The sequence below is a fragment of the Gigantopelta aegis genome, chromosome 5 (assembly GCF_016097555.1).
Source record: "Gigantopelta aegis isolate Gae_Host chromosome 5, Gae_host_genome, whole genome shotgun sequence".
In the NCBI taxonomy this organism is placed as follows: domain Eukaryota; kingdom Metazoa; phylum Mollusca; class Gastropoda; order Neomphalida; family Peltospiridae; genus Gigantopelta; species Gigantopelta aegis.
This window is the reverse complement of record NC_054703.1, coordinates 12,969,416-12,994,641: the sequence shown is the minus strand read 5'-3', so window position 1 is coordinate 12,994,641 and position 25,226 is coordinate 12,969,416. Positions and strand designations below refer to the sequence as shown.

Here is a 25,226-nt window from a genome sequence, read left to right as displayed (position 1 = left end):
ACATGGGAGCACTGGCAATTCTTTTAGAATTTTTATAAAAATTCACTAGCCATGGGATCAGTGATTTTAAAAATTTACTAACCACAATTAAAAATTCACTAGCCCTTCTTTACTTAAGTTAATACAATTTTACAAAATAATAAAATCAGATATGTCACCTAAAGAGGGAGGGAGAGCTTAAAAAACTAACATTTGGGGGTTGGGATGAGGTTAGGATATTCATATTTACAAAATAGACTTAACTTTGATCCAAAGAAATTTCACTAGCTGTTGGGCCATGCAATAGTAGTTATTTACTAGCCCAACATTGACTATCACTAGCCATGGGAGTGGGGCTACCATAATCTAGAAGCCAAATAATTCATAATATATACTTCCTGATAATACCTATTTATATAAAATTGGTTATATTTCTTGTCCAAAGTGTAATTTTTGTAATTTAGAACTTGTACAATTATCCATTTATTTTGGGAATGCACTTTAGTCAACTCAATTTGGACTCATATTCAGAACTGGATTCATGTAAAAACGGGCAGCAACATTAAATTTAATAAAGAAAATGTAATTTTTGATTTTAAAACCAGAAATAATGATCCCGTTAATGCCATTGTACTTGTTACAAAACACTTAATATTTAAAAGTTATTTCAATGCACATGCACCCAGTTTGAAATGGATCCAAAAAGAGTTGACTGAATACTATTATGTGACAAAAGCAACAGCTTTTTCCTTGTGCAATTATGATAAATTCACCAAATTTTTGTCAATTTGTCACAATTTATTTAAAACTTGGATTGTATTTTTTTCTTTTCTTTTTAATACAAAAGTTTAGTATGTTCTCGGTCTCCTTTTGAATTTTTCATACACGTATGTTGGATTATTAGTCACATATATTTGATTTTCTAGCTAAATATATCTCTAACTACTTTATTTTTCATGTAGTTAAATATCTCTTTGTCATATTCACTGTATATATCTGTGTGTGGATATCATGTTGATAAATAATTTAATAAAATAATCTACACGCCCTGGGAGCAGGTTCTAGCTCACATGTCATCTGGGAACATTTTGTTCAGTATCATTTCGCGATTTTCTATTCAAGTTTAAAACAAAATTTTTTTGTTTTAAATGACACCACAAGAGTACATTGATTTATTATCATAAAATAATATCATCGACCATTGGATGTCAAACATAATTTGGAAATTTTGACATACAGTCTTAGAAAGGGAGCCAGTTACATTTTCCCAGTAGTAGCAAGGAATCTTTTATATGCACCATCCCACGGACAGGATAGCACAAACCACAGCTATTAATATACCAGCCACAGTGCACTGGCTGGGGCCGCAAGTTTCAAAGATCACTACACAATTTTAAAACATTAAATAGTAGTTGCTAATCAATTTTCAGTTAACTAGAAATTATATATTTGTACCACTAATGAATATTTTGAAACCAAAATGTTCCCTGTCAGTCACTATCTAAGGCACTTTATTTCCAGCGATAAATATAAAATTGATTAGCAACAACTGTTTAATGTTTTAAAATTGTGTAGCAATCTCTGAAAATTGTGTATCAAATCGTGACATGATACTGAATAAAATGTTTGCTGCTTTCCTGAGGATCGAACCACTTTAGTGGATAAATTCTCTGATTGTATTTTTTCCTGTCCCAACCAGTGCCCTATGAGTCTCACCTTGTATATATCAACGGTTGTAGTGGTGTGAGCTGTTGGGGGGGGGGGGGGGGGGGGGGGCAAGACATAGCTGAGTGGTAAAGTGCTCGCTTTGATGCATGGTCGGTTTGGGATCGATCCCCGTCGGTGGGCCCATTGGGCTAGTTCTCGCTCCAGCCAGTGCCCCACAACTGGTACATCAAAGGCCGTGGTATGTGCTATCCTGTCTATGGAATGGTGCCTATAAAAGATCCTTTACTGTTAATCGAAAAGAGTAGTGCATGAAGTGGCGACAGCGGGTTTCCTCCTTCAATATCTGTGTGGTCCTTAACCAGATGTCTGATGCCATATAACCATAAATAAAATGTTTTGATTGCATCGTTAAATAAAACATTTCCATCTGTCCTGTCTGGGAGAGGGTATATAAAAGATCCCTTGCTGCATTTTGAAATATGAAACCATTTTCCTCTGAAGACTTATGTCAGAATTATGTTTGACATCCAGTAACCGATGATTAATAAATCAATGTGCTCATGTGGTGTTGTTAAATAAAACAAACTTTAACTGATTTAACCATGGTATGTGTCGTCCTGTCTATCAGAGTGTGTATATAAGAGATACATGTACCTTGCTACTAATGGAAAAATGTATCAGGTTTCCTCTAAGACTATTTGTCAGCATTACTAAGAATTTTACATCCAGTAGCCATAGATTAGTACCATTTGTTGAGTCTCTTAGGCATTCCGGAGATGTCAACTGGCCATAGGGACTGTTGCTTCCTAACCGTTACTAACTTAGTGTATTTGTGTACCTTAGTTTTACATGCTCTGTAATTTGCATATTTAGTGAACAGTTAAAGACCACAGTTGTATTGATTACCTTTCAGTGGTGGGCTCTGGTGGCATAACCGGGGACGAGGCTCTGGAAGGCCATATTCAGGTGAATGTTTACAAATAGCTTATAAGTGTGTATTTGGGCTCACTCGACCTCTCTAACTTTGTCTCTCTCCTTTCCTCTCCCCCCTCCCTCCTTTCCTCCCCTCCCTCCCTCCCTCCTACCCTAACCTCCTCACCTCCCTCCTCATCTCTCTATATCTCTCTCTCTCTCTCTCTCTCTCTCTCTCTCTCTCTCTCTCTCTCATCTGTCTCATCTCTCTCTCTCTCTCTCTCTCTCTCTCTCTCTCTCTCTCTCTCTCTCTCTCTCTCTCTCTCTCTCTCTCTCTCTCTCTCTCTCTCTCTCTCTCTCTCTCTCTCTCTCTCTCTCCTGTCTCTGGTCTCTCTGTCTGTCTCTCCCTCTGTCTCTCTCTCTCTCTCTCTCTCTCTCTCTCTCTGTCTGTCTGTCTCTGGTCTCTCTCTCTGTCTGTCTCTCTCTCTGTCTGTCTCTCTCTCTGTCTGTGTCTGTCTCTCTCTCTCTCTCTCTCCTCTCTCCCTGGTCTCTCTGTCTGTGTCTCTCTCTCTGTCTCTGTCTCTCTCTCTCTCGTCTGTCTCCTGGTCTCTCTCTCCCTCTCTCTCTCCCTCTCTCTCTCTCTCTCTCTATCTTTCTCTCTCTTTGCTCTCTCTCGCTCCTGTCTTGGTCTCTCTCACCTCTCTCTCTCTCTCTCTCTCTCTCTCTCTCTCTCTCTCTCTCTCTCTCTCTCTCTCTCTCTCTCTCTCTGTCTGTCTCTGCTCTCTCTCTGTATGTCTCTCTCTGTCTGTCTCTGCACCTCTGGTCTCTCTCTCTCTCTCCTGTCTCTGGTCTCTCTCTCTGTATGTCTCTGCACCTCTGCTCTCTCTCTCTCTCTCTCTCTCTCTCTCTCTCTCTCTCTCTCCTCTCTCTCTCTCTCTCTCTCTCTCTGTATCTGTCTCTGGTCTCTCTCTCTCTTTCTCTCTTTCTCTCTCATGTCTCTGGTCTCTCTCTCTCTCTCTCTCTCTCTCTCTCTCTCTCTCTCTCTCTCTCTCTCTCTCTCTCTCTCTCTGCTCTCTCTCCTGTCTACGGTCTCTCTGTCGTCTCTCCCTCTGTCTCTCTCTCTCTCTCTCTCTCTCTCTCTCTCTCTCTCTCTCTCTCTCTCTCTCTCTCTCTCTCTGTCTGTCTGTCTCTGGTCTCTCTCTCTGTCTGTCTCTCTCTCTGTCTGTCTCTCTCTCTGTCTGTGTCTGTCTCTCTCTCTCTCTCTCTCTCTCTCTGGTCTCTCTGTCTGTCTCTCTCTCTGTCTCCTGTCTCTGGTCTCTCTGTCTATCTGTGTCTCTGGTGTCTGTCTCTGTCTCTCTCTCTCTCTCTCTCTCTCTCTCTCTCTCTCTCTCTCTCTCTCTCTCTCTCTCCGTCTCTCGTCTGTCCTCTGGTCTCTCGCTCTCTCTCTCTCTCTCTCTCTCTCTCTCTCTCTCTGTCTCTGTCTCTGTCTCTGTCTCTGTCTCTCTCTGTGTCTCTGTCTCTCTCTGTGTCTCTGGTCTCGTCTCGTCTCTCTCCCAGGAATACAGGTGAAACCACCTGGGTGTGAAGATCTGGTTTGAGGGCGTAATGACCCAGATTCTGTCTGTCTGTGTCTGGTAGTATCTAAAGTATTGTCGGAAATCAAATAAAAATAATTTTCATTGATTATTTCTTTCATATTAAACTGACACGTAAATATTTTATAAATATCTACATGTACATGTTGTATGTGTGTGTATTTAATGATACTCTACCTAATTTAGCATTTACTTGTTTACATGTTGATCAAAATTTCTTACAGTCTGTTCCAATAAAGTGAGCAATTCACCTGTCTACTGACATCTTTCTTTTAATTTCAAGAGTACTGGTACCTCAATGAGAGTCCAAACAAGTAAATGTTAAATTAGGTAGAGTATCATTAAATATATATTGACAAAATATTTACTCGTCAGTTTAATATGAAAGAAATAATTGACGAAAATCATTTTGATTCTATTTCCGACACTATTTTAGAGTGATTTATCATAGTTGTTAACAATGTGGTTAAGATTTTTTTTAAAGTATTATGTTGGAGAAATATCAGATGATATATAACATTTGGTCAGCTTATAATATTGTAAACAACATACTTTGTGTCTGTGTATTGTTCTTTTGTTGTTGCTTTTATTTTGTTTTAAATAGCCAATACATGTAGATAAGTTTTGTGGTCTTTTAAATTTATCACACCATTTTTTATTTTCTAGGGCGTGGAAAACAAAATCGACCACGAAAGTTTATTCCACCAACTAACCACTGGGCAGCACCTCTGATAACTTCTCTGCCACCCAGTTTTGTACCAACGTTACCAACAGTCGCGGGCATTCCCTTCGACGGGGGAACAGATATAGGGGACGGTCTGTTGCCCACCCCTCAACTCCCGCCATCTGTGATACCCGCATTCATCCATCCAGCCATGAACGGGGCCGTACCACTTCGTGGAATGGGGGTTCACGTCCCGGCGTTCGTTAATCGAGGCCGGGGCCGAGTGAAGACGGGTCATCAGTTCTCCAATAGGTTTCCACCGGTTAGTGTTGGGTTTTTAAATACTTGAATGTACCAGGGTTTTTATTTATTTGGTTGGTTTGTTTGTATCCCACTGCTCCTTTGATTTCCATCTCATTTCTTCCCAATCTGGCAGCTTCTCCTAACTCTCAACTTCTCTCACTGTCCACCTCCACATTCCAGTCCTCAGTCTAATTAGAATTAGCTCCACTGGTTAATTACTATTACCTGTGGATCTAACCGCACCCTGTTGACCAGTTGACCTTTCATTCAACCAATCAAAACCTTACTTGCAAAATCATGCCAGTGATTTGAAAAGAATTTGAAAATGTTCGGGATTATGCCGAGGGTATAGGAAGTGATTCGGGTGAATTACGAAGTATGCCGGAAACTAATTTCTATATAAAATTTTATATAAAATTTGTTTCAAGACTGAAAAAAACCCTGTGATGGTATAGCCGTAAAATCTGTTTATACTAGTATAAAATCCAGAGTTTATTACTGCACTTTTCCCCTGTTTTTTAATGTAAATAGACCAACAAGTTCGCCCATTGCATAAATAGTCTCGCCAGATATTTTTAGAATTTGTATTTTCCCGAATAACGCTATAAAAGGCGAAGTGTAATTGGTCGATATTTAAATTGTTATTTATAGATGAAATGTCACCTGGACATAGGAGTCCACGCAATGCTGTTAGATTTACTGGTAGACTAGTAGAGCTAATTTTAATCAGATTGCCCAGCCCTTCTCTCTCAAATTGCAACAGGTGCTTGTCTTTTGTGGTTTCTGTGCACACATACCTATCATTCCCCATCAGCTTAGGCTGTGGGCTTAGCAGGGCTCGAAACTTGCCAAAAAATATGGTGGCCCAAAATATAATAATGGATGTTGGCAAATTATGGTAAGCGAACCACGAGCATGATTTTAATGTGGAATACAAATATTAATAGTTGCTCATATGTTATAGCTCTAAAGAATATTGCCCACATAATATTATTTGGGGATTAACGCCATGATTTTTAAAATATTTAATTCACCCAAATGGGACATTGATGGCATTTGTCTACCTGGTTATAATCACCTACTATGCTCCCTACTACTGGTGGTTGGTTGTTAGTGCCATGGGTCAGATCATGTTTATTAGCGGCAGAGGACGAGGATGCCAGGTGGGTGCAGGAACGTACACAAAGACTGCACCCATGGAGGAAGTTTAGACAGGTAGGTGATTGTGTGGACAGTGACAGACAGAGTCAAAATGGATTGAAATTGTAGGAGAGATTGGAAAGTTTTTTATATTAAGATAATGAGAATGATTATAAGCAGAGGATGAGAACCACCAAGGTTTCTGCCAGAGAATATGGAGCAGCCCGTAATGGTTTTCATTTGGTGAAAACATACTGTTGAAACTTGATTTACAACAACCAAAGGAAAAAAAGAAAGAAATGTTTTATTTAACGATGCACTCAACACATTTTATTTACGGTTATATGTCGTCAGACATATGGTTACGGACCACACAGATTTTGAGAGGAAACCCGCTGTCGCCACTACATGGGCTACTCTTTCCAATTAGCAGCAAGGGATCTTTTATTTGCGCTTCCCACAGGCAGGATAGCACAAACCATGGCCTTTGTTGAACCAGTTGTGGATCACTGGTCGGTGCAAGTGGTTTACACCTACCCATTGAGCCTTGCGAAGCACTCACTCAGGGTTTGGAGTCGGTATCTGGATTAAAAGTCCCATGACTCGACTGGGATCCGAACCCAGTACCTACCAGCCTGTAGACCGATGGCCTAACCATGATGCCACCGAGGCTGGTGACAACCAAAGGTATCCTAACATAATCAAATCTAAAGTTTATTTTGTATTTGTGCCAAAATAATTAAAAGGTTAAATATTAGACTGATCCAGGGTTAATTTATCCATGCTTTGAACAACAAGGCCCTGATCCAGTAGCCGATGATTAGTTAACCAATGTGCTCTAGTGTTGTCGTTAAACAAAATTATAAAGGCTCTCATACAGGCCTCTGAAAATTGCGAGAACGATAGTTTTGTTTGGGCGTCGCTCGTGTAAGTAGTTTGCGTAACCCATTTTTTGTTTGTGTATTGAATTCATGACATCATATTGGTCTCGGTGGTGTCGTGGTTAGGCCATCAGTCTACAGACTGGTAGGTACTGGGTTTTCGGATCCCAGTTGAGGCATGGGATTTTTAATCCAGATACCGACTCCAAACCCTGAGAGTGCTCCGCAAGGCTCAATGGGTAGGTGTAAACCACTTGCACTGATCAGTGATCCATAACTGGTTCAACAGAGGCTATGGTTTGTGCTATCCTGCCTGTGGGAAGTGCAAATAAAAGTTCCCTTGCTGCTAATCGGAAAGAGTAGCCCATATAGTGGCAACAGCGGGTTTCCTCTCAAAATCTGTGCGGTCCTTAACCATATGTCTGACGCCATATAACCGTAAATAAAATGTGTTGAGTGCGTAGTTAAATAAACCATTTCTTTCTTTCTTTCATGACATCATTTACGTGGTCATGGCAGGTTACCTAGAAACGAAATGAATTTGTTTATGCATAACTCATAAATAGTTTACGTAAATGTTCATTTCTCAGAGGTCTGCGTTGTACCAATTATCAATTACCAGGGCTTGAACTTAAAGGGACAAACACTAGTTTCAACCCGTGAAAATTAACACTAAGTTTAGTTAATCTACAATCCTGTAACACATTTGGATAAAGTTATAATTGAGTGAAACATAAGTCTGTGACTTTGAAATGGTGAAATAATCTCTAAAAATAGACTAAAACTTGACTCCATAGCTGTTACTTCTCAGACGCATGTGCGTTTTTAAAAATAGGAGAAATTAATTTTGTGATATTAAAAACACCATGATGACCAAACACACTTTGAATGTACGGAAACTGATAATCTAAACCATAAAATCTTAAGTAAAGTATGATTTCAGTTATCAAGAATGGCTATAATAGTAAAAAATGTGCCTTAGTGTTTAAAAACTAGGGTCTGAATTTGTCTCCCACGGTAAACAGCCATGAGTGAAACAGCCCACCGACGGCAATTTTGAACCTGCCTATAGCAAATGTTTAATTCACAGAGGCCTGCTATTAAGGCTGATATTAAAATGGATTGTTTGTTGTTACAGAAAGCCATGAATGAAGAATACAGCCACTACCAGGAAGCAGGAAGTCAGGGAATTGATCCATGGCCGTCAGACGACGGCGCCGGGCGAACGTTTAGCAATTCGTGGTTGAGAAACAAAACCATTATCTTGAAAGATGTCAGTGCTCAGACAGGTTCGTACTAACATGGCTACTATGGAATTGGATACAACCACAAGTTAACGGGATATGGAGGGGGCCCCCAGCCAGTGCACCATGGCTGGTATATCGGAGGCCATGGTATGTGTTATCCTGTCTGTGGGATGGTGCATATAAAAAATCCCTTGCTGCTAATCGAAAAGAGTAGCCCATGAAGTGGCGACAGCAGGTTTCCTCTCTCAGTATCTGTGTGGTCCTTACCCATATGTTCGACACCATATAACCGTAAAATAAAATGTGTTGAGTGCGCCGTTAAATAAAACATTTCCTTCCTTCCCTCAGAAAGAATATTGGTGAAGTTTAAGGCTAGGGTTAAGAAAATCATACAGTAATTATAAAGAGTAATTCATTTTGTCAACAGGTTAACTTAAAAAATTTTTTCTGCAAAACAATTTGCAGTGTTTCTGCCAGAAAGAAATTTTTGGGTATGGCACTATATAATTGAATGCAACCACAGTCAACGGAGGGGTATGTATACACATGTATAGTGAAACCGGTCTAAACCGGATGTTGCTGGGGACCTAATATTTATCCGATTTAGACAGAATCCGGTGTGCAAATGTTCAATGTTCAGAGACCTAAGGCCAGTATTTTTTTATTATTCGTTTTACGAACCTGCCGATGTAAATTTTGCTCAAATAAAAAAGAATAAAAAGTCATATTTTTCACTTTTATTATTTATTTTTTTGCTGCCGACTTCCACAAATAGCTCTAAAGAAAAAAAGAGTTACCATTCCAGTCTATTGTGGTGCATTTCATAAGGTAACAGTGAGAAATAACACTTATTTCGTCAATAAATATACCATTGTAGATACGAATTGTTAATTCGTCTTCGGTCCAATTCGCTATTTCGCTCCGATTTCTATGCACTACGCGGTTGCGCACAGAGATGCCTTGTCAATCTTATTTTGTTACAAAGAATCCACATCTATCAAAGTAGCTATATTAAAAAAAAAAAAAAAATTCCTTCCTCCTACCTTTGTGCACAAAAGTTCTTGTTCGTAAACCTAAAAATTAAAAAAATACTGGCCTAATATTACAGTGTGTTGTTTGAAAACTTATCTAACAAGCCAAATATAAATTGATGTTGAATTTGAAAACTTAAATTTTGTTTCTCTGTTCTAATATATAGTATACAAATATTTATATTTTGACAGGTTAAATATACAGTAGGTTTACATTTTTCAACACTAAATGCACATCTTGTAATTTCTAAAATGTCCATGTTGACCAGCTAATATTTCAGTTGTATAATGTAGGGAAAGGTCTATGCCTGTTGACCAATCCCATCTGTTAATGTAAACAGAAATAAATATTGTTTAAATCATTTGCTTTGTGAATTAGGCCCCTGATCTGGTTTTCTTTACATCTTCAGATTTTCCTGACACCTGGGCTAACCTGACACTCTCCGATAAGCCAAATTCTTTATACAAACATTCCCGCGGTTGTGTGCGTCGCGTCGACCTGTCCTTGACCTCCGACTCTGAAGAGGTCGACTCTGACAGTGGCTACAGCAGTCCACTACACCGGAGAAACATGCGGTCAAACGGAACACATCCCGTGTGTGCGTCGGAGCGTGGCGTTTGTGCTATCGTCAGCTCGGAGTCGTCACGCGTTGTGCAAAACGCTCCCGATAAATTATCATATGCAAATGTTGCTCAGCACAGCACTAGTCTGCGATGTAACAATCTACAGGACGCAAGTATAAATATTAAACATCCTGAGAGGGAAATCTGTGATAGAGGCTTGAGAAATCTGCGTGGAGGTATTACCTCCCCTGATAGAACTAGTGTCGCTCGGTGTGAGCGGAAGAAAAGTGGTGAAATCTGTGATCAGACTATTGCTGAGAACGACGACATCACCGACGTGAATGGTGGTGGTGATGATGGTAAGAAAAAACAGAGACGGAGAAATCGGCGGCGGAAAAAGAAAAGCAAAGACGACGATGACACACAAAGTGATGGGTTATCTGTCACCGGGCGGACATTTTCCAGCTCAAATCTATCTCGGACTTCGGATGTTACTCTGTATTTCGAGGATGAGGAGGAGTTCCCGCATTTACTACACAACAATGTTTCCAGTCGAGACAACGGAAGCAATTCTACGATGTCATACAGTCAGGCTGCTAAAGCAGTAAGTATTTTATCTTCTTTCTTTTTTTCAACTTAACCTGATCTCAAACTAATGAAAGGGCGGGACATAGCCCAGTGGTAAAGCTTTCGCTTGATGCGCAGTCGGTCTACAGAGCTTATAGAATTTTTATCAAATACACTAGCCATTGGATCTTTAAGTTAATAAAAGTTTACTGAATAATAGTAATAATCAGATATGTTACCTAAAGAGGGAGATAGAGCTTAAAAAATTCACTAGCCGTCTGACATGGCAATAGTAGTTATTTACTAGCCCAACATTGAATATCACTAGCCATGGGAGTGGGGCTACCATAATCTAGAATCCTTGGTCTAGGATCGATCCCCGTCGGTGGACCCATTGGGCTATTTCTCGTTCCAGCCAGTGCTCCACGACTGGCATATCAAAGGCTGTGGTATGTACTATCGTGTCTGTGAGATGGTGCATATAAAAGATCCTTTGCTGCTAATTGAAAAGAGTAGCCCATCTTCCATAAGTAGCGTATCTTCCATAAAACATGTTTTCTATCGGTAGTTTGTTGGAAAAATAAGAGTTTAAGACAAGTTAATCAGACTATGAATAACGGTGACGTTAAGGGAGGTAATACTTCGTTATGATGTTATCTCCCGTAACTTGAATTTCAAGCGTTTGGAAATAATTTGGCCCCAGTTCAGTTTTGCACCAAGTCGGTCCTGTCCCATTTAGAGCCAGGTTTTATTTATGTATTAAAATGAGATTGTTGATTCACTGTGTGTCTTTACTTGTCTGTTTCAAACTCAAACGTTAATTATTTTAAATGTCGACTTATATATATGCGTTATGCTGGGCTCCAATCGTGTCGTGCTTATTGTGATAACGGGTCCCCCTAACATTAACGACGTGTCCAGTCATGAATGTTGTTTTAATCACGTCGGAAGTCGTGTTCACCAGTGGAGGATGAAAACATGTTTATATTTTCATGACGCGACTTTAGATGGCTTTAAAGACACAACTATTTACAAAAGAGTATTTACAGATTTGCAAGGCAGTATTTGACGAAAATAAATATTATTTAAACCAAAAGTAAGGTAGCCGATTGGTATCTGCTAGTAACATGTTGAAGCCTGGTAATTATTATCAAAATGCTTTTATTTAACTTTTAATGAGTACTGCAATTTACATGAATATCTTATAAAATAGTAATTCGCTTAATTTCGTTTAATAAAATTATTGGGTACGGAATTTGATAATGATAGTTAATAGTCCTTCACTGTTTTAGTGGAACCGGACACAAAAAGTAACTTAGTATTTAACAACTAGGAATTACCCCTTTACAAGTTCATTCGAATGTGGTCCTAATAACAATTACGGCATTAGTAATGTGCCGTAAAATGGCAGATGAATATATTAGCTGGCTACTAAATATAAGTGGCTGGCGACTAAAATATTATACTATACTGGCCAGGGAAGAGTAAATTTGAACTTGCTTTGTAGAGCACTGATATCCGTGTGGTCCTTAACCATATGCCTGACACCATATAACAGTGAATAAAATGTGTTGAGTGTGTCGTTAAATAAAACATTTCCTTCTTCTTCAAACTAATGGCATTTTCCCCAGGAACAATAGACTGGTCCGAACATCCCAACAGCCAGTGAAGTAGCTTAAATTCTTTCAAGGTGTCCTCTGCTTACTGTTTCCATCATGTGACTGAAGCATCCTTCTTTCTCTTTCACTGGCTACCCAGCAGTGAACAGGGCTCGAATTTAAATTGCAGTAGGCAGGGAGCATCACCTATGCAGTGTTCGAGATTTCCCGGGGATACCAGAATTTAATTTTGGATACCAGACTTCAGGAACTCAGTATCCAACTGGGATACCATATAATGCTGTTTTGTTTTCGCTCCTGTGTTTCTGTTTTTGGCTGAAACAATGAAAGTAGTCATTTACTGGTGAAGTTCAGTAACAGTATTTTCGAGCTCGTACCCAGTCTAATGCTATGCCGTAACAATATCTCCCCCAACTCGTACCCAGTCTAATGCTACACTAGAGCAATAGCGGCATAGCAATAGACTATGAACTGCTAAGTCGCTAAAAAATTTGTTGGATGTTTCCTCCCTTCAAATTTTATTTGAGCTATTGATTCCACATCTGCAGAAAATTGATACAAGTATGTTTATTATTAGTAATGTCAGAAACACTTATATAGTACTGCTAAATATTAATTTATGTCAGTATTATGAAAAAATAGATGCAGCAAATCTTTTTTGCTATTCCGTTTGATTGCGAATTCATTTAAGTGGGATACTAAATTCTCGATTGGGATACCAGATTTTGAAATGTTAGTATCCAACTGGGTTGCTGCCAAAATTTTTAAATCTCGAACACTGCCTATGGCACTTTTGTGTCTTCGGTAAACCTCCTCAACAATGGCAAAATGTATACACCTGGTGTACATTGTCTGCCAGTATTTAACATTTGTACATTTGAAATAGGTCTAATCAGCAAAATAACTTTTTAGTCAAGTTTATTTGCTGCAAAAGTCATGTTTAAACATTTTTAGTCAAGTTTATTTGCTGCAAAAGTCATGTTTAAACATTTTTTGTCATAGGCAGGCTCAAAATTGCCATCGGTGGGTCTTTTCTTCCACAGGTCAGCAATTCTTTTTAAAATTGCCGTGGGGAGGGGGGATTCTTAAGTTCAAGCCCTGGCTGAAGCGCTCGCCTGATGCGCAGTCGATGTAGGATCGATACACGCTGGTGGACCCATTGGACTATTTCTCATTCTAGTTAGTGCACATTTGACTGGTATATCAGAGGTCGTGGTATGTGCTGTCATGTGTATATATATATATATATTTTAGTGATTGATTTATACTTATTTTCCTGTTTATATCCAATTATGGTCCAAGCATGCTGACCTGGGCACACAACGTGGCTATCTGGGCTGTCTGTCCAGGACAGGATGTTACATGTAGTTGTTAATGGTTAGTAAGAGAGAAGTTGTGCAGGGTTTCTGTCAGAGGATAAAATGGGTATGGCGCCATACCCAAATTGTAGACCTTTTGGCAAAATTAATTACTCTTATCATTACTATATATTTTCTTAACTGTAACACATACCCATTAAGTTGTTATCCACTACTACACTACCAATGCCAGTTATGTTATATTTATCATCCATTAAAGGCTTTTATAGTAGATATCACTGATAATTTTAATCACAAGACATTATTTTGTTATGTCACTGTGTATGTTTCAGTGCTAAACCTATCATTAGTGACATCATGCCACTGTCATTCTGCTAGTTAACGAGTCTACCGCTGCCAAATATAATGTGACATTCAAACAACATTACTGACATTGTTTACAATTGTCGCAAATGAAAAGAATGATAATGAATGATAAAAAGAATACTCCCTCGTGTCTTGTGATATCATAATTTATCAGCACTTGTTGATAAAAGTAATTATCCTGCAACCATCGTTTCTGTTGACAGAATATGATAACGGATAAAACAAAGTCATATCCATATAGTAGCTCAAGATATGACTTTTAACATCACTCGATGTAACCTCACAAGCATAGCTACATTACAAAATTGCTCATTTGACCTCTAGGTCATCATACAATGTGGCTGAAATAACAGAAATAATAGCTTTTCCCCTTAATTGTTTTGGTTTGCATGATACATTTCAGACTGAATGAAAAATTCCGGTGGGCAGTGCCTCGCGGAATTTCCCATTCTTAGTCACAGGATAAAGCAGATATATCCGACATCATTAACTAGTTATTCTCTATATATTTTTGTTGACCGTAGTCAATAAAATATATAGTGGCCTTTTTTTGAAGAGCAACATTAAAGAGGTTACAATGTGTTTGTGTAACTGCTTTGATGGTTTATCAGCTGGTGTAAAACATTTATACACTTGGCGACATGTTTCTGAAATGAGATTTGCAACCAATAACATGTTCACCATAAAGGTATACGCAACACGTGTTCACTCACAACAACATATAAAAGATCCCTTGCTGCATTAGGAAAAGTGTAGCGGGTTTCCTCTGATGACTACGAGTCATAATTACCAAACGTTTGACATCCAGTAGCCGATGATTAATAAATCAATGTGCTCTAGAATTGTCGTAAAACAAACTAACTGTTAACAAAACTTGCTAAAGTAATGGGACACTGACAAACAATAATTAAAAATAAATATATCATGTGTTAATGGAGTGAGGTATTCACTTATGTTCACAGGATACTTATGTCCCGGGTCAGCCACTGGCTATCCAGAGGCCGGGCCCTGGATGGACATGCCCTAAACCGTAGTGGTATAGGCCAGGGCATGTTGAAAAGCTCTGTGTGTGTGTCTCTGTCTCTGTCTCTCTCTCTCTCTGTCTCTCTCTCTGTCTATCTCTCTCTCCCCCCCCCCCCCTTTTTCCCCTCTTTCTCCCCTCTCTCTCTCTCACACACACACACACACACACACACACACACACACACACACACACACACACACACACAAGATAACACTGTATGGAAATGGGTTCACAGTATTGTGTTACACTTCATTGTGTATTCTGTGATATCGGGTGTCAAGCATGTACTATCTACACGTATACTATACATGTAGACACGTATACATGTGTACACACCAGGACTTGAAATAGGAAGTAAAATACGGCCAGCTATTATTTGTTTTTAAATAGCAGGTCAAGAGAAAATACGCATGTCCTTGTAAATAAATATAGCCTGCTGGTCTGTGGGGTGGGAGAAGGGTTTGGTTATGTGATATCGCCCCGGACTGGGTCACTGGCATCCAGAGACCGAGCCCGGGGGGGGGGTCATGCTCGAAACCTTAGTGGTATAGGAGCATGTTAAAAACATGAATGAATTATGTGATATGTGAAAAATCAAATTACAAAATATATATGTGAGAGAATCACCAGAGCTCTACATGCATGTACAACCCCTGCAATTAAGAAAAAGTCCACAGCAAAAAAAACATGCCATTGAAAAAAAAAACCCCACTCTGAATAGTCCAAGGTTAAAACGTGCTGTGGAGAACTAAAAGCTCCATGGCATTGCCGATTGTCGTGGGCAATCCAGGGGTTGATGTAAACGGCAAATGAGATAGTTTTACTGACTATAGTGTAAACAACTTTCTCTCTAGAAAAATTACCTGCAATTCTTTTGTGGTTTTAGCAGATGAATTTCTATTATTCACCTGCATCATGGCAGTCTGAAAAACCCAGACTGCTTTTCGCTTTCTATACAGGCCACTATATTGCTTTATATCTTTGATGCAGGGTTAGAAACAGTGACATGTATAAAGGAGTCTTGGTTTTTAGATCCTGTCAGTTCTTGCCCATTTAATTATGTACAGTAATAAAACATTGATTTTATAAGCTGCGGTTTGTTTATTGTAGAACGATTCGTAAACATTTCACCTACAAACTCATTTAGTCATATGCGGTGAAAAATATAGTCCACCTTATGCAACGACGTAAAAATGTAACAACTTAGCAATAAATATATAGTTGAAAATATTAATTTGTTTAAATAGTTTTAAAACAATGATACCACGTGAAACCGCAAACAGAATTCTGAAAAACATGAGTTATGACGTCAGTCGTTGTAAAACATGAGTTATGACTGACGTCAGTCGTTGTAAAGGATGAGTTATGACGTCAGTCGTTGTAAAGCATGAGTTATGACGTCAGTCGTTGTAAAGCATGAGTTATGACGTCAGTCGTTGTAAAGCATGAGTTATGACGTCAGTCGTTGTAAAGCATGAGTTATGACGTCAGTCGTTGTAAAGCATGAGTTATGACGTCAGTCGTTGTAAAACATGAGTTATGACGTCAGTCGTTGTAAATCATGAGTTATGACGTCAGTCGTTCATTATGACGTCAGTCGTTGTAAAACATGAGTTATGACGTCAGTCGTTGTAAAACATGAGTTATGACGTCAGTCATTGTAAAACATGAGTTATGACGTCACGCATATGTAGAAATCATCCAGCACTGGGGTGCTAGACAGATTTATCTAGCACTGTGCAAAAGATGGCTAATTCAGTGCAGTGGGCAAGAAATCTATTTAAATATATCTAAAATACTGTCGAACAATAAGGTGGAAAGTAACAGCTGTCTGTGACACTGATTATACCAGAAAAAGCATACATCATATTGTGTACATGTATGTATATATATTTCCAACGAAATTTGCTACCTGCCCTCTATCAATTTCGAACTTTGTGTTGATCTCGATCATTACCGGTACCATTCATGAATATTCATCATTATCTACATCATATTGTGTACATTCCAAGTATGTATTTCCAATGACATTTGCTACCTGCCCCCTATCAATTTTGAACTTTGTGTTGATCTCATTACCATTCATGAATATTCATAATTATATACTATTATTACAGTGTAGGTACTGTGATGGCAATGACAATGATGTTTTTAAATTATGGTTTCTTCTTTACTATTCATGTTGGAATGAACAGCTGTGCATGCACTATGCAGGTATCTAGTTTCCTTTACAGTACCAGAGTTTTACAACCAGTGGTTATTCTGCATTAACATAAGGCCTAACAAAACAGAATATGTGTTTCTGGTTTCCTGACCTACCTTAATTTTATGTAGTGACCCTGAATTTTTTTAAAGCGAAACCCCCCAAAAATAAAAGATTAAATTCACAATTCCTTATTTTTTGCAATTAGCAAACTAGATTCGGAATACCTCTGCTGATTACAGTTTCTCGGTTTGATTAAATAAAAGAAAAAAAAAGAAATATCTATTTTTCAACAAGAAAACCTGAAACACAGAGGTTTTTTTAGGCCTAAATATGTTATAGGTTACTGACTGTTGTACTGGGAACACTTTAGTAGTGATGCATAATAAATGAATTTTGTTGTTGTTGTGCAGTAGAAAAAATACATGACATATTGTACATGTATATAAAGTAGTGTTCATGAGGTGGAACATTCATAATTGTTGTTTGTTGATTGATTTCATCAATTGTGACGGTCATGATTATGAAACATCGGACAAATTGGGTGAGATGTTTTCAATTCAATTCAATTATGACAGCATTTGAAATAGAAAGTAAAATATGGGCTCTGCTAATCGAACAGAGTAGCACATGAAGTGGCGACAGCGGGTTTCCTCTCTCTATATATCTGTGTGGTCCTTAAAGGTAGACTAAACTCTAACAAGAGCCTTATGTGTTGGAAAGATGCATACCCGGACCACCAACCGGCCTCGGTGGCGTTGTGGCAGGCCATCGGTGTACAGGCTGGTAGGTACTGGGTTCGGATCCCAGTCGAGGCATGGGATTTTTAATCGAGATACCGACTCCAAACCCTGAGTGAGTGCTCCGCAAGGCTCAGTGGGTAGGTGTAAACCACTTGCACCGACCAGTGATCCATAACTGGTTCAACAAAGGCCATGGTTTGTGCTATCCTGCCTGTGGGAAGCGCAAATAAAAGATCCCTTGCTGCCTGTCGTAAAAAGAGTAGCCTATGTGGCGACAGCGGGTTTCCTCTAAAAACAGTGTCAGAATGACCATATGTTTGACGTCCAATAGCCGATGATAAGATAAAATCAATGTGCTCTAGCGGCGTCGTTAAATAAAACAAACTTTTTACCCAGACCACACTGACACTTTAACAAATGAAAAACGCGTAATTTTAGAATTAATAAAAAAACCATGATTATTCCTGCTAACTGGGGGCAGCCATTTTGTTTCATTTTTGTGATGTCCGGTGGTATAGCTTGTGGCGAAGTGAACTTCTCTATTATGCACAGTGTAAACAAATGCTCTAATTTACGACAAGGCGCTTCACTTTCATCAACCTGAATTGTAAAACAACATAAATGACTTGATAGTATAATAAACTATTTAACTAAACATATTTCAGTTTGCATCAATATAACGAAATGGAGTTATAGTATTTTTTTCTTTTAAAAAATCCAAAGAAAAAATGCATATTATTAGGCCTATTGGTAGGATACATTCGAGCAAAAGCAAAAACGACCAGTCACGATACCCAAGTGATAATTTTCTTTTCTTTGGGACTACGTAATTGGTCAGTTTTGTGATTTTAGATGGGAAAGTCTACTTAATCAAGGGTTTTACAGAATCACTTACATTGCGATGCATCCGCAAAAATCAGGTATGTTTTGTTTCTTCAGTTCGAAGACTAATTCCTGACGTGACACGTTAGGTATTACGTAACCATCAGCCCGCCAGAGGGCGTATTGACTGGGATGGTACCAAATGGCTGCGCCCGTTATATATAATAGCCGTCACATTTAACCATTTTATTAATTAACTATACGATTATACTTGTTTATATTAAGCAATAATGGGCCATTCCGTGGTATTTGTCCATAAATGTGAAAATTTCAAAATGATCTGTTAAACTAAGTTTTTATTATAGCTCAAAGTTAACACCCTTAAGCACATTTAAATATACTTTTATTGTCAATTTACTTATGTTTTATGGGTTTTAATGACAGTTTTATTTGAAAAAATTATTTTTGTAAGCCAGGACGTGACATTTGATTTTTGGTAATATTTCATTACTGTTATGTCAAATTTAAAAATTAGGTATCAGGACATCATATCTAAAATACACTACATATGAAAATACTACTTTCCCTTCTTTCATATCATAATTAGCATATTAAATTATTTTTCAAAATATATAATGTCACGTCCGGGGCTGATTTGACATATAAAAATTAGTTTTATTTAAAAACTATTTTTCAGAAATAAAAATCCTTTTTAATCCTCCTCCTTCTCAATGTTCCAAGTATAAATAAAAGGTATAATGATGACTGGTTGTATTAAATGATTAAAATAACCACCTCAAACTTTGAGCCAGGACGTGACATTGAGCCAGGACGTGACATTAAAAATGGCATGTTAAATTGAGTAAAGATTAAAAATGTATTAAATCTCTCTATATAGAGAAATTGGCAAAACTGACTAGATTATGCACATGTACCCAAAAGAAATTACTTTTATTTTCAATATTTTTCCTCTCACCATCAAGAATCGGAAACGGAGAAACTGGAAGTTCGGGGGAGCATGTTCAAATATTTAACATGGATTTATGTATATGCAAAAATACTATTATCAATTAATTGTATGCTTCTATGTTTTGACCAAACAATGAATTATTGATAATCCACCAGTTTAAAGAATATTGTATTGATACCAAATGTTCCATTTTGTGAATCCAAACTGGTGTACATGCACATACAATTAATATTGTGTCAAAGAATTGTTCAAATACAATGTGCTGCTAAAATCTTAAGTTTATTCCTTGGCAGATACAAGTATCCAAACATGAATTGGAATATATTTAAACCCACATTTTTTCAGTGAAGGATGTAATTGATAAAGATATATGCAGAAGATAAAACTTGGGTTGGGGGGATTCAAATCAAATATGTCGTTGAGATTTTGCTGTTGTCACCCATCAACAGTTTATATTAATATACATTGTTGATAGTTTGGCCTATCAGATAATGATGAATAGAAAGAAGAAACTCCAAAAACTATCATTTCTGTACTGAATGGGGTTCATATTTTGAATTCCAATTAAATCAGATCATCATAAAAATACCAACAAAAGGCAAAATATAATAATTATAAAATACATGTATATATGGTAAATTGCAAACAAGAATTCTACAGAATTAAATGTCTGGCCTACCACAAACTTATTCAGTGTCATTGATAGTGTATCTGTAGATATCTATCTCAATGCATGTTACAAATGTTTTTAAAACATTTTAAAAATTTAACTTTCAAAAATTAAATTAAAACTTTTAAATAATAAAGTTGAAAAACAAATTTTGATGTGCACTGAGGTGAATATTTTATATATAGAACTATAAATGAAGCTTTACTGATGCAGGACATGTAATTTATGAGAAATGTAGCTACATTTGTACAATCAATGTTGAGCTACATGTAAATGCAAAAGTTGATGTCGCAGGAAACGAAAAAGTTATACCTACATGTATACTTCATGTTTTTAGTTTGTGCATGTATTGTAATGTAAAGGTAAGACAAAAATCACCAGACTTAGCAACATCAGGATAAACAATGCTGTTGACAGTATGGTTACTGCATGGTTATAAAAGTATATTATATGAATAATGTATGAGAATTTGTTTTTTGTTTTTTTGGCACAATGACAGTTCAATTAATCGGGATTTTATGCACTTATTTTGATGATTAAAAACACTTAAATCAAGAAAATATCATTGATTTCATAAATTAACAATGTTTCATTACTAGTATTTGATATACATATCATTTATTAGTTGTATAATTAAAAGTAAATGTTACATTATGATGAATATTTTTAAAGTAAATTGCTATACAGCATTTACAAATAGACTGGATATTGTATTAAACAGTGTATTTCAATAAGCAAATATTCTATCAGGAGAGCAGAGTTTTCAAATTTTCTGCAGTGCTAAAAAAGTGATCTCCATTTTCGTCATGTCCTGGCACATTTTTCTTTTCACTTTATAAGTCATTTTTTTTTACAAAAAACAAAATTAGGCCTGACATGCTTATACTACTATATGTAATGATTCTATAAATGATAAAACTGCATTTCCATTTAAAAAGGATTTTTAGTGAAGGAGATCATAAGTGTCAGTCACGTCCTGGCTTAAATCATTACCATGGAATGGCCCTAATGTGCATTATGTATCGTTGAATATGCATACCAGTCCAAAAGCCTTGCTTTAGCATTCCTTTAATTTCTTTAAGCATATGTCTCACGCCATATAACCATAAATAAAATGTGTTGAGTGCGCCGTTGAATAAAACATGTCCTTCCTTTTATTAATTTTGGAAATAGTATGCTAAGAAAAAAAAATTGCTTGCAATTAAGTCCGCACAGAGTGAGTGGAGGGTTTGGGATAGTGTGTGAAAACTTAGGACCTCTGAGTTGTATATATTAGAGCATTAATTAAGTACTAGTATGGAATTAAAATATAACAATCATGATTGCTACATGTAAGTAGCAGATAACATACATACAGGTATATGTATATAAAATGTACATTAATGTATGATAATCTAGCTCTCATTTCGTTTTACTTATTTTTGGGGGTGGTGATTTTTATTTATTTGTTTTGGGTGGGGAAGGGGATTATTTCACTAGTTACATGTACATGAAGGCATATACAAGATCCCTTGCTACTAATTGAAAAATGTTGCAGATTTCCTCTCTAAGACTATTTAAGAGACCAAATGTTTGACATCCAGTAGCCAAAGATAAGTAAATCAATGTGTTCCTGTGGTGTCTTTAAACAAAACGAACTTTAGGAAACACTTTTAACAGCAATGTCGTAGACTTGAGACACACATGAATAAAATTTATATTGATAAATATCTCTCTTGAAAATTCTTGATATTCTGAACACTGTCAAAAATAAGATGGAAGGCAAAATCTACTTGTAAAACTGATTACCTGAAAGCATACAATATTAAAATTATTATGCATTTTGAGCAACATTTTAATCCACAAAGGATATCACAAAATCTTGAGTTATATTGTAATGATAACACAGTTCAGGCGGTTTTTTAAATATTTTATAAACCTCTGGGGCCAATTTCACAAAACATCATAAGCCTAGTTTTGCACGTAAACGTAAATCTACAACTAAACCACAATTCTTCTTATTATTATAGTTTAAAAAAAAAAATAGTTTGAAGAACACGTATTTCATTTTCTGTTGTCTTTAAAATAGTCCAGCTTCTGTAATGATGTAATTTTCTGCTGAATTAGATGCCAAACACATACAAACGCATGACCATTATAGTTACTGCTAGTAGCAGATGTAAACTTATGATGTTTAATGAAATGGGGCCCCTGTTTTTTCTCTCTTACACATGCACATGTGTGTACAGCGGGACGGGACTTTTGAACTATTGGGTTATTTCTTGTTCCAGCTAGTGCACCATGACTGGTATATCAAAGGCCGTGGTATGTACTACCCTGTCTGGGATGGTGCATAAAAACGAACCCTTACTACTCATGGAAAAATGTAGCGGGATTCCTCTCTATAAGACTATATAGTATATGTCAAAAAAAATTTGACATCCAATAGCCGATGATTAATAAATCAATTGCTCTAGTGGTGTTGTTAAATAAAACAAACTTTTTTTTTAATTCATGCATGTACAGTTTCTGCCAGAGGGTAAAATAACATACCCTAAAATATTAGAACTTAATGGATCCATTTTAATAATGTTTAGATATTAAGAGAACTTCCATTTAAAGTTTGTCAAAGCACATGGAAAGTCCAATTTCAAAACATTTCAAACTCATTACTACATTTATTACGTGCCAGTGTAAGATATTGCTCATGTCATAACAATTACTCAATATCTAACTAGTGTAATATTGACATGACGTGAGCTGACCCAATTCGTGGAAAAATAACATTTAGTAGGTCTCGATATCTGCTTGCTTCTGCATTGCAGCTAGTTTTGGAGTTGGTTTGTAACAAATAAAATACTAAACTAGCTTGTCTGTCATACCATTTTTATGAAACTCGTGAACAGTGTTGGTATCTGACTAATTTTCGCTCGTCAGATACCAAAACTGTTCACTCATTTAATAAAAATGGTATGACAGGCGAACTCGTTTAGTATTCTCTATGTACCTAGTGGTGGCACTTATGGTCTGTTTTGTTATTACGTACCCTCAAATTATTTTCTGGCAGAAAGCCTGATGTAAATGTTGTACGTGTACATATACCACCCCCTTTAGTGTTGCCATGTTCCTTGTTGTAATTTTTCCTTTTATATATTTATATCGTGCATGGTATTTGTGCAAATTGTTATTCTCGTAAAACAAGCACTTATCGATACACGTAAGTGTCATTGAAGTTAGCCAACAAATCATAAACATGTAAGCTATTTCACTTCTATAATGTACAGTGAAACCTCTGAAAACCGCACCCTCTGTAAGCTGGAATCCCTCAGAATCGGAACCGGCGTCGTGGTTAGGCCATCGGTCTACAGGCTGGTAAGTACTGGGTTCGGATCCCAGTTGAGGCATGGGATTTTTAATCCAGATACCGACTCCAAACCCTGAGTGAGTGCTCTGCAAGGCTCAGTGGGTAGGTGTAAACCACTTGCACTGATCAGTGATCCATAACTGGTTCAACAAAAGCCATGGTTTGTGCTATCCTGCCTGTGGGAAGCGCAAATAAAAGATCCCTTGCTGCTAATCGGAAAGAGTAGCCCATGTAGTGGCGACAGCGGGTTTCCTCTCAAAATCTGTGTGGTCCTTAACCATATGTTTGACGCCATATAACCGTAAAATAAAATGTGTTGAGTGCGTCGTTAAATAAAAATAAAAATTCTTTTTTCCCCTCAGAATCGGACAATTTTCATGATCCCTTTTTACATATCTTTACAGAAGGGAACCTCTCTATACCAGATACCTAAAAAAACCCGGACGTTTTACTTGGTCCTGAGGGTGTTTTGTTCAGAGGAGTTTCACTTATTATGTTTATCTACATATGCATGTACATGTAGAAATTTAAAGTTTATTTTGTTTAATGACACCACTAGAGCACATTGATTATTAATCATTGAGCAGAGTTTGACAAATCCACTAGCCCGACGCCTATGGCTAGTGGTTTTTAAGTTCGGGCTAGTGAGAAACGCAAAACCACTAGAACTGCGGACTAGCAGTCTCCCCCCCCCTCCTCCCCCCCCCCCCCCCCCCCCCCCCCCACTTATCGCTCGATCGTGTGGTTTTTTCTTTTTTCTCTCGGCTGAAATTTCGTTTAATAAATTTGATCGTGACGTTTGTCATCGAATAATATCAACAACACAATCAGTATATAATAATAATCCACATGAACTACATGTAGGTCTGCAAACTGCAGTAACATGCTATCTCTACATCGCCACAGTTGCAGCATGCATTTTTTACTTTTCCCTTTCAAGTTTTTGGCACAGAAAATAAGTTTAATGACATGCATGTTTTGATTGGTTGGACACATCACGTGGTAAAGTACTAATCAAAATTATACCCGGGTGATTTTCCAGTCTTATATATTAGTTATGAAAATCCCTGGAATAAAAACCATAAAAATGTGTCAGTATTATTATGACCTGTTACAGTATTCAAACAACTGGTACAAAAAAATGATAATAAATGACCTGTTATAGATAGAAATATGAGATGTATTTACAATTTTACTGCAAAACTGATGTAATTTGAAACGGACTATATAAATTTAATATGCTGGACTGCTATTGTATTCTTACACTTTGTACTTGTGATTTCACCTGTCAGGTGTAATCAATATATCAACCTGGGTGTTATAACACCCAGGTTGATATTGATTACACCTGACAGGTGAAATCATAACACCCAGGTTGATATTGATTACACCTGACAGGTGAAATCACAAGTACTATGTGTAAGAATACATAGCAGTCGAGCATATTAAATAAAATAACTATACTAATTATATAAATTTGCTAACAACAAAATTACTGATGTTAAAATTGTATCCAGAATAAATAATATTTAAAAATCTTAATCTAACAAAACAGTTTATTGAACTTCATTGTATTGAAAATGACAGGTGTATTAT

At 37.2% G+C, this 25,226-nt stretch overlaps 1 protein-coding gene across 2 annotated transcripts in view; it reads left to right on the top strand.

Annotated features, from left to right (window-relative positions):
- Positions 1 to 25,226, top strand: part of LOC121373275 (selenocysteine insertion sequence-binding protein 2-like) — a 75,256-nt gene that overhangs the window by 4,106 nt on the left and 45,924 nt on the right. For both annotated transcript variants that reach the window (XM_041499796.1, XM_041499795.1), the window contains exons 3-6: positions 2,561 to 2,613; positions 4,821 to 5,140; positions 8,281 to 8,431; positions 9,831 to 10,588. In XM_041499796.1, coding sequence (XP_041355730.1) covers positions 2,561 to 2,613; positions 4,821 to 5,140; positions 8,281 to 8,431; positions 9,831 to 10,588 — 1,282 coding nt within the window. The remainder of the gene's footprint in view (positions 1 to 2,560; positions 2,614 to 4,820; positions 5,141 to 8,280; positions 8,432 to 9,830; positions 10,589 to 25,226) is intronic.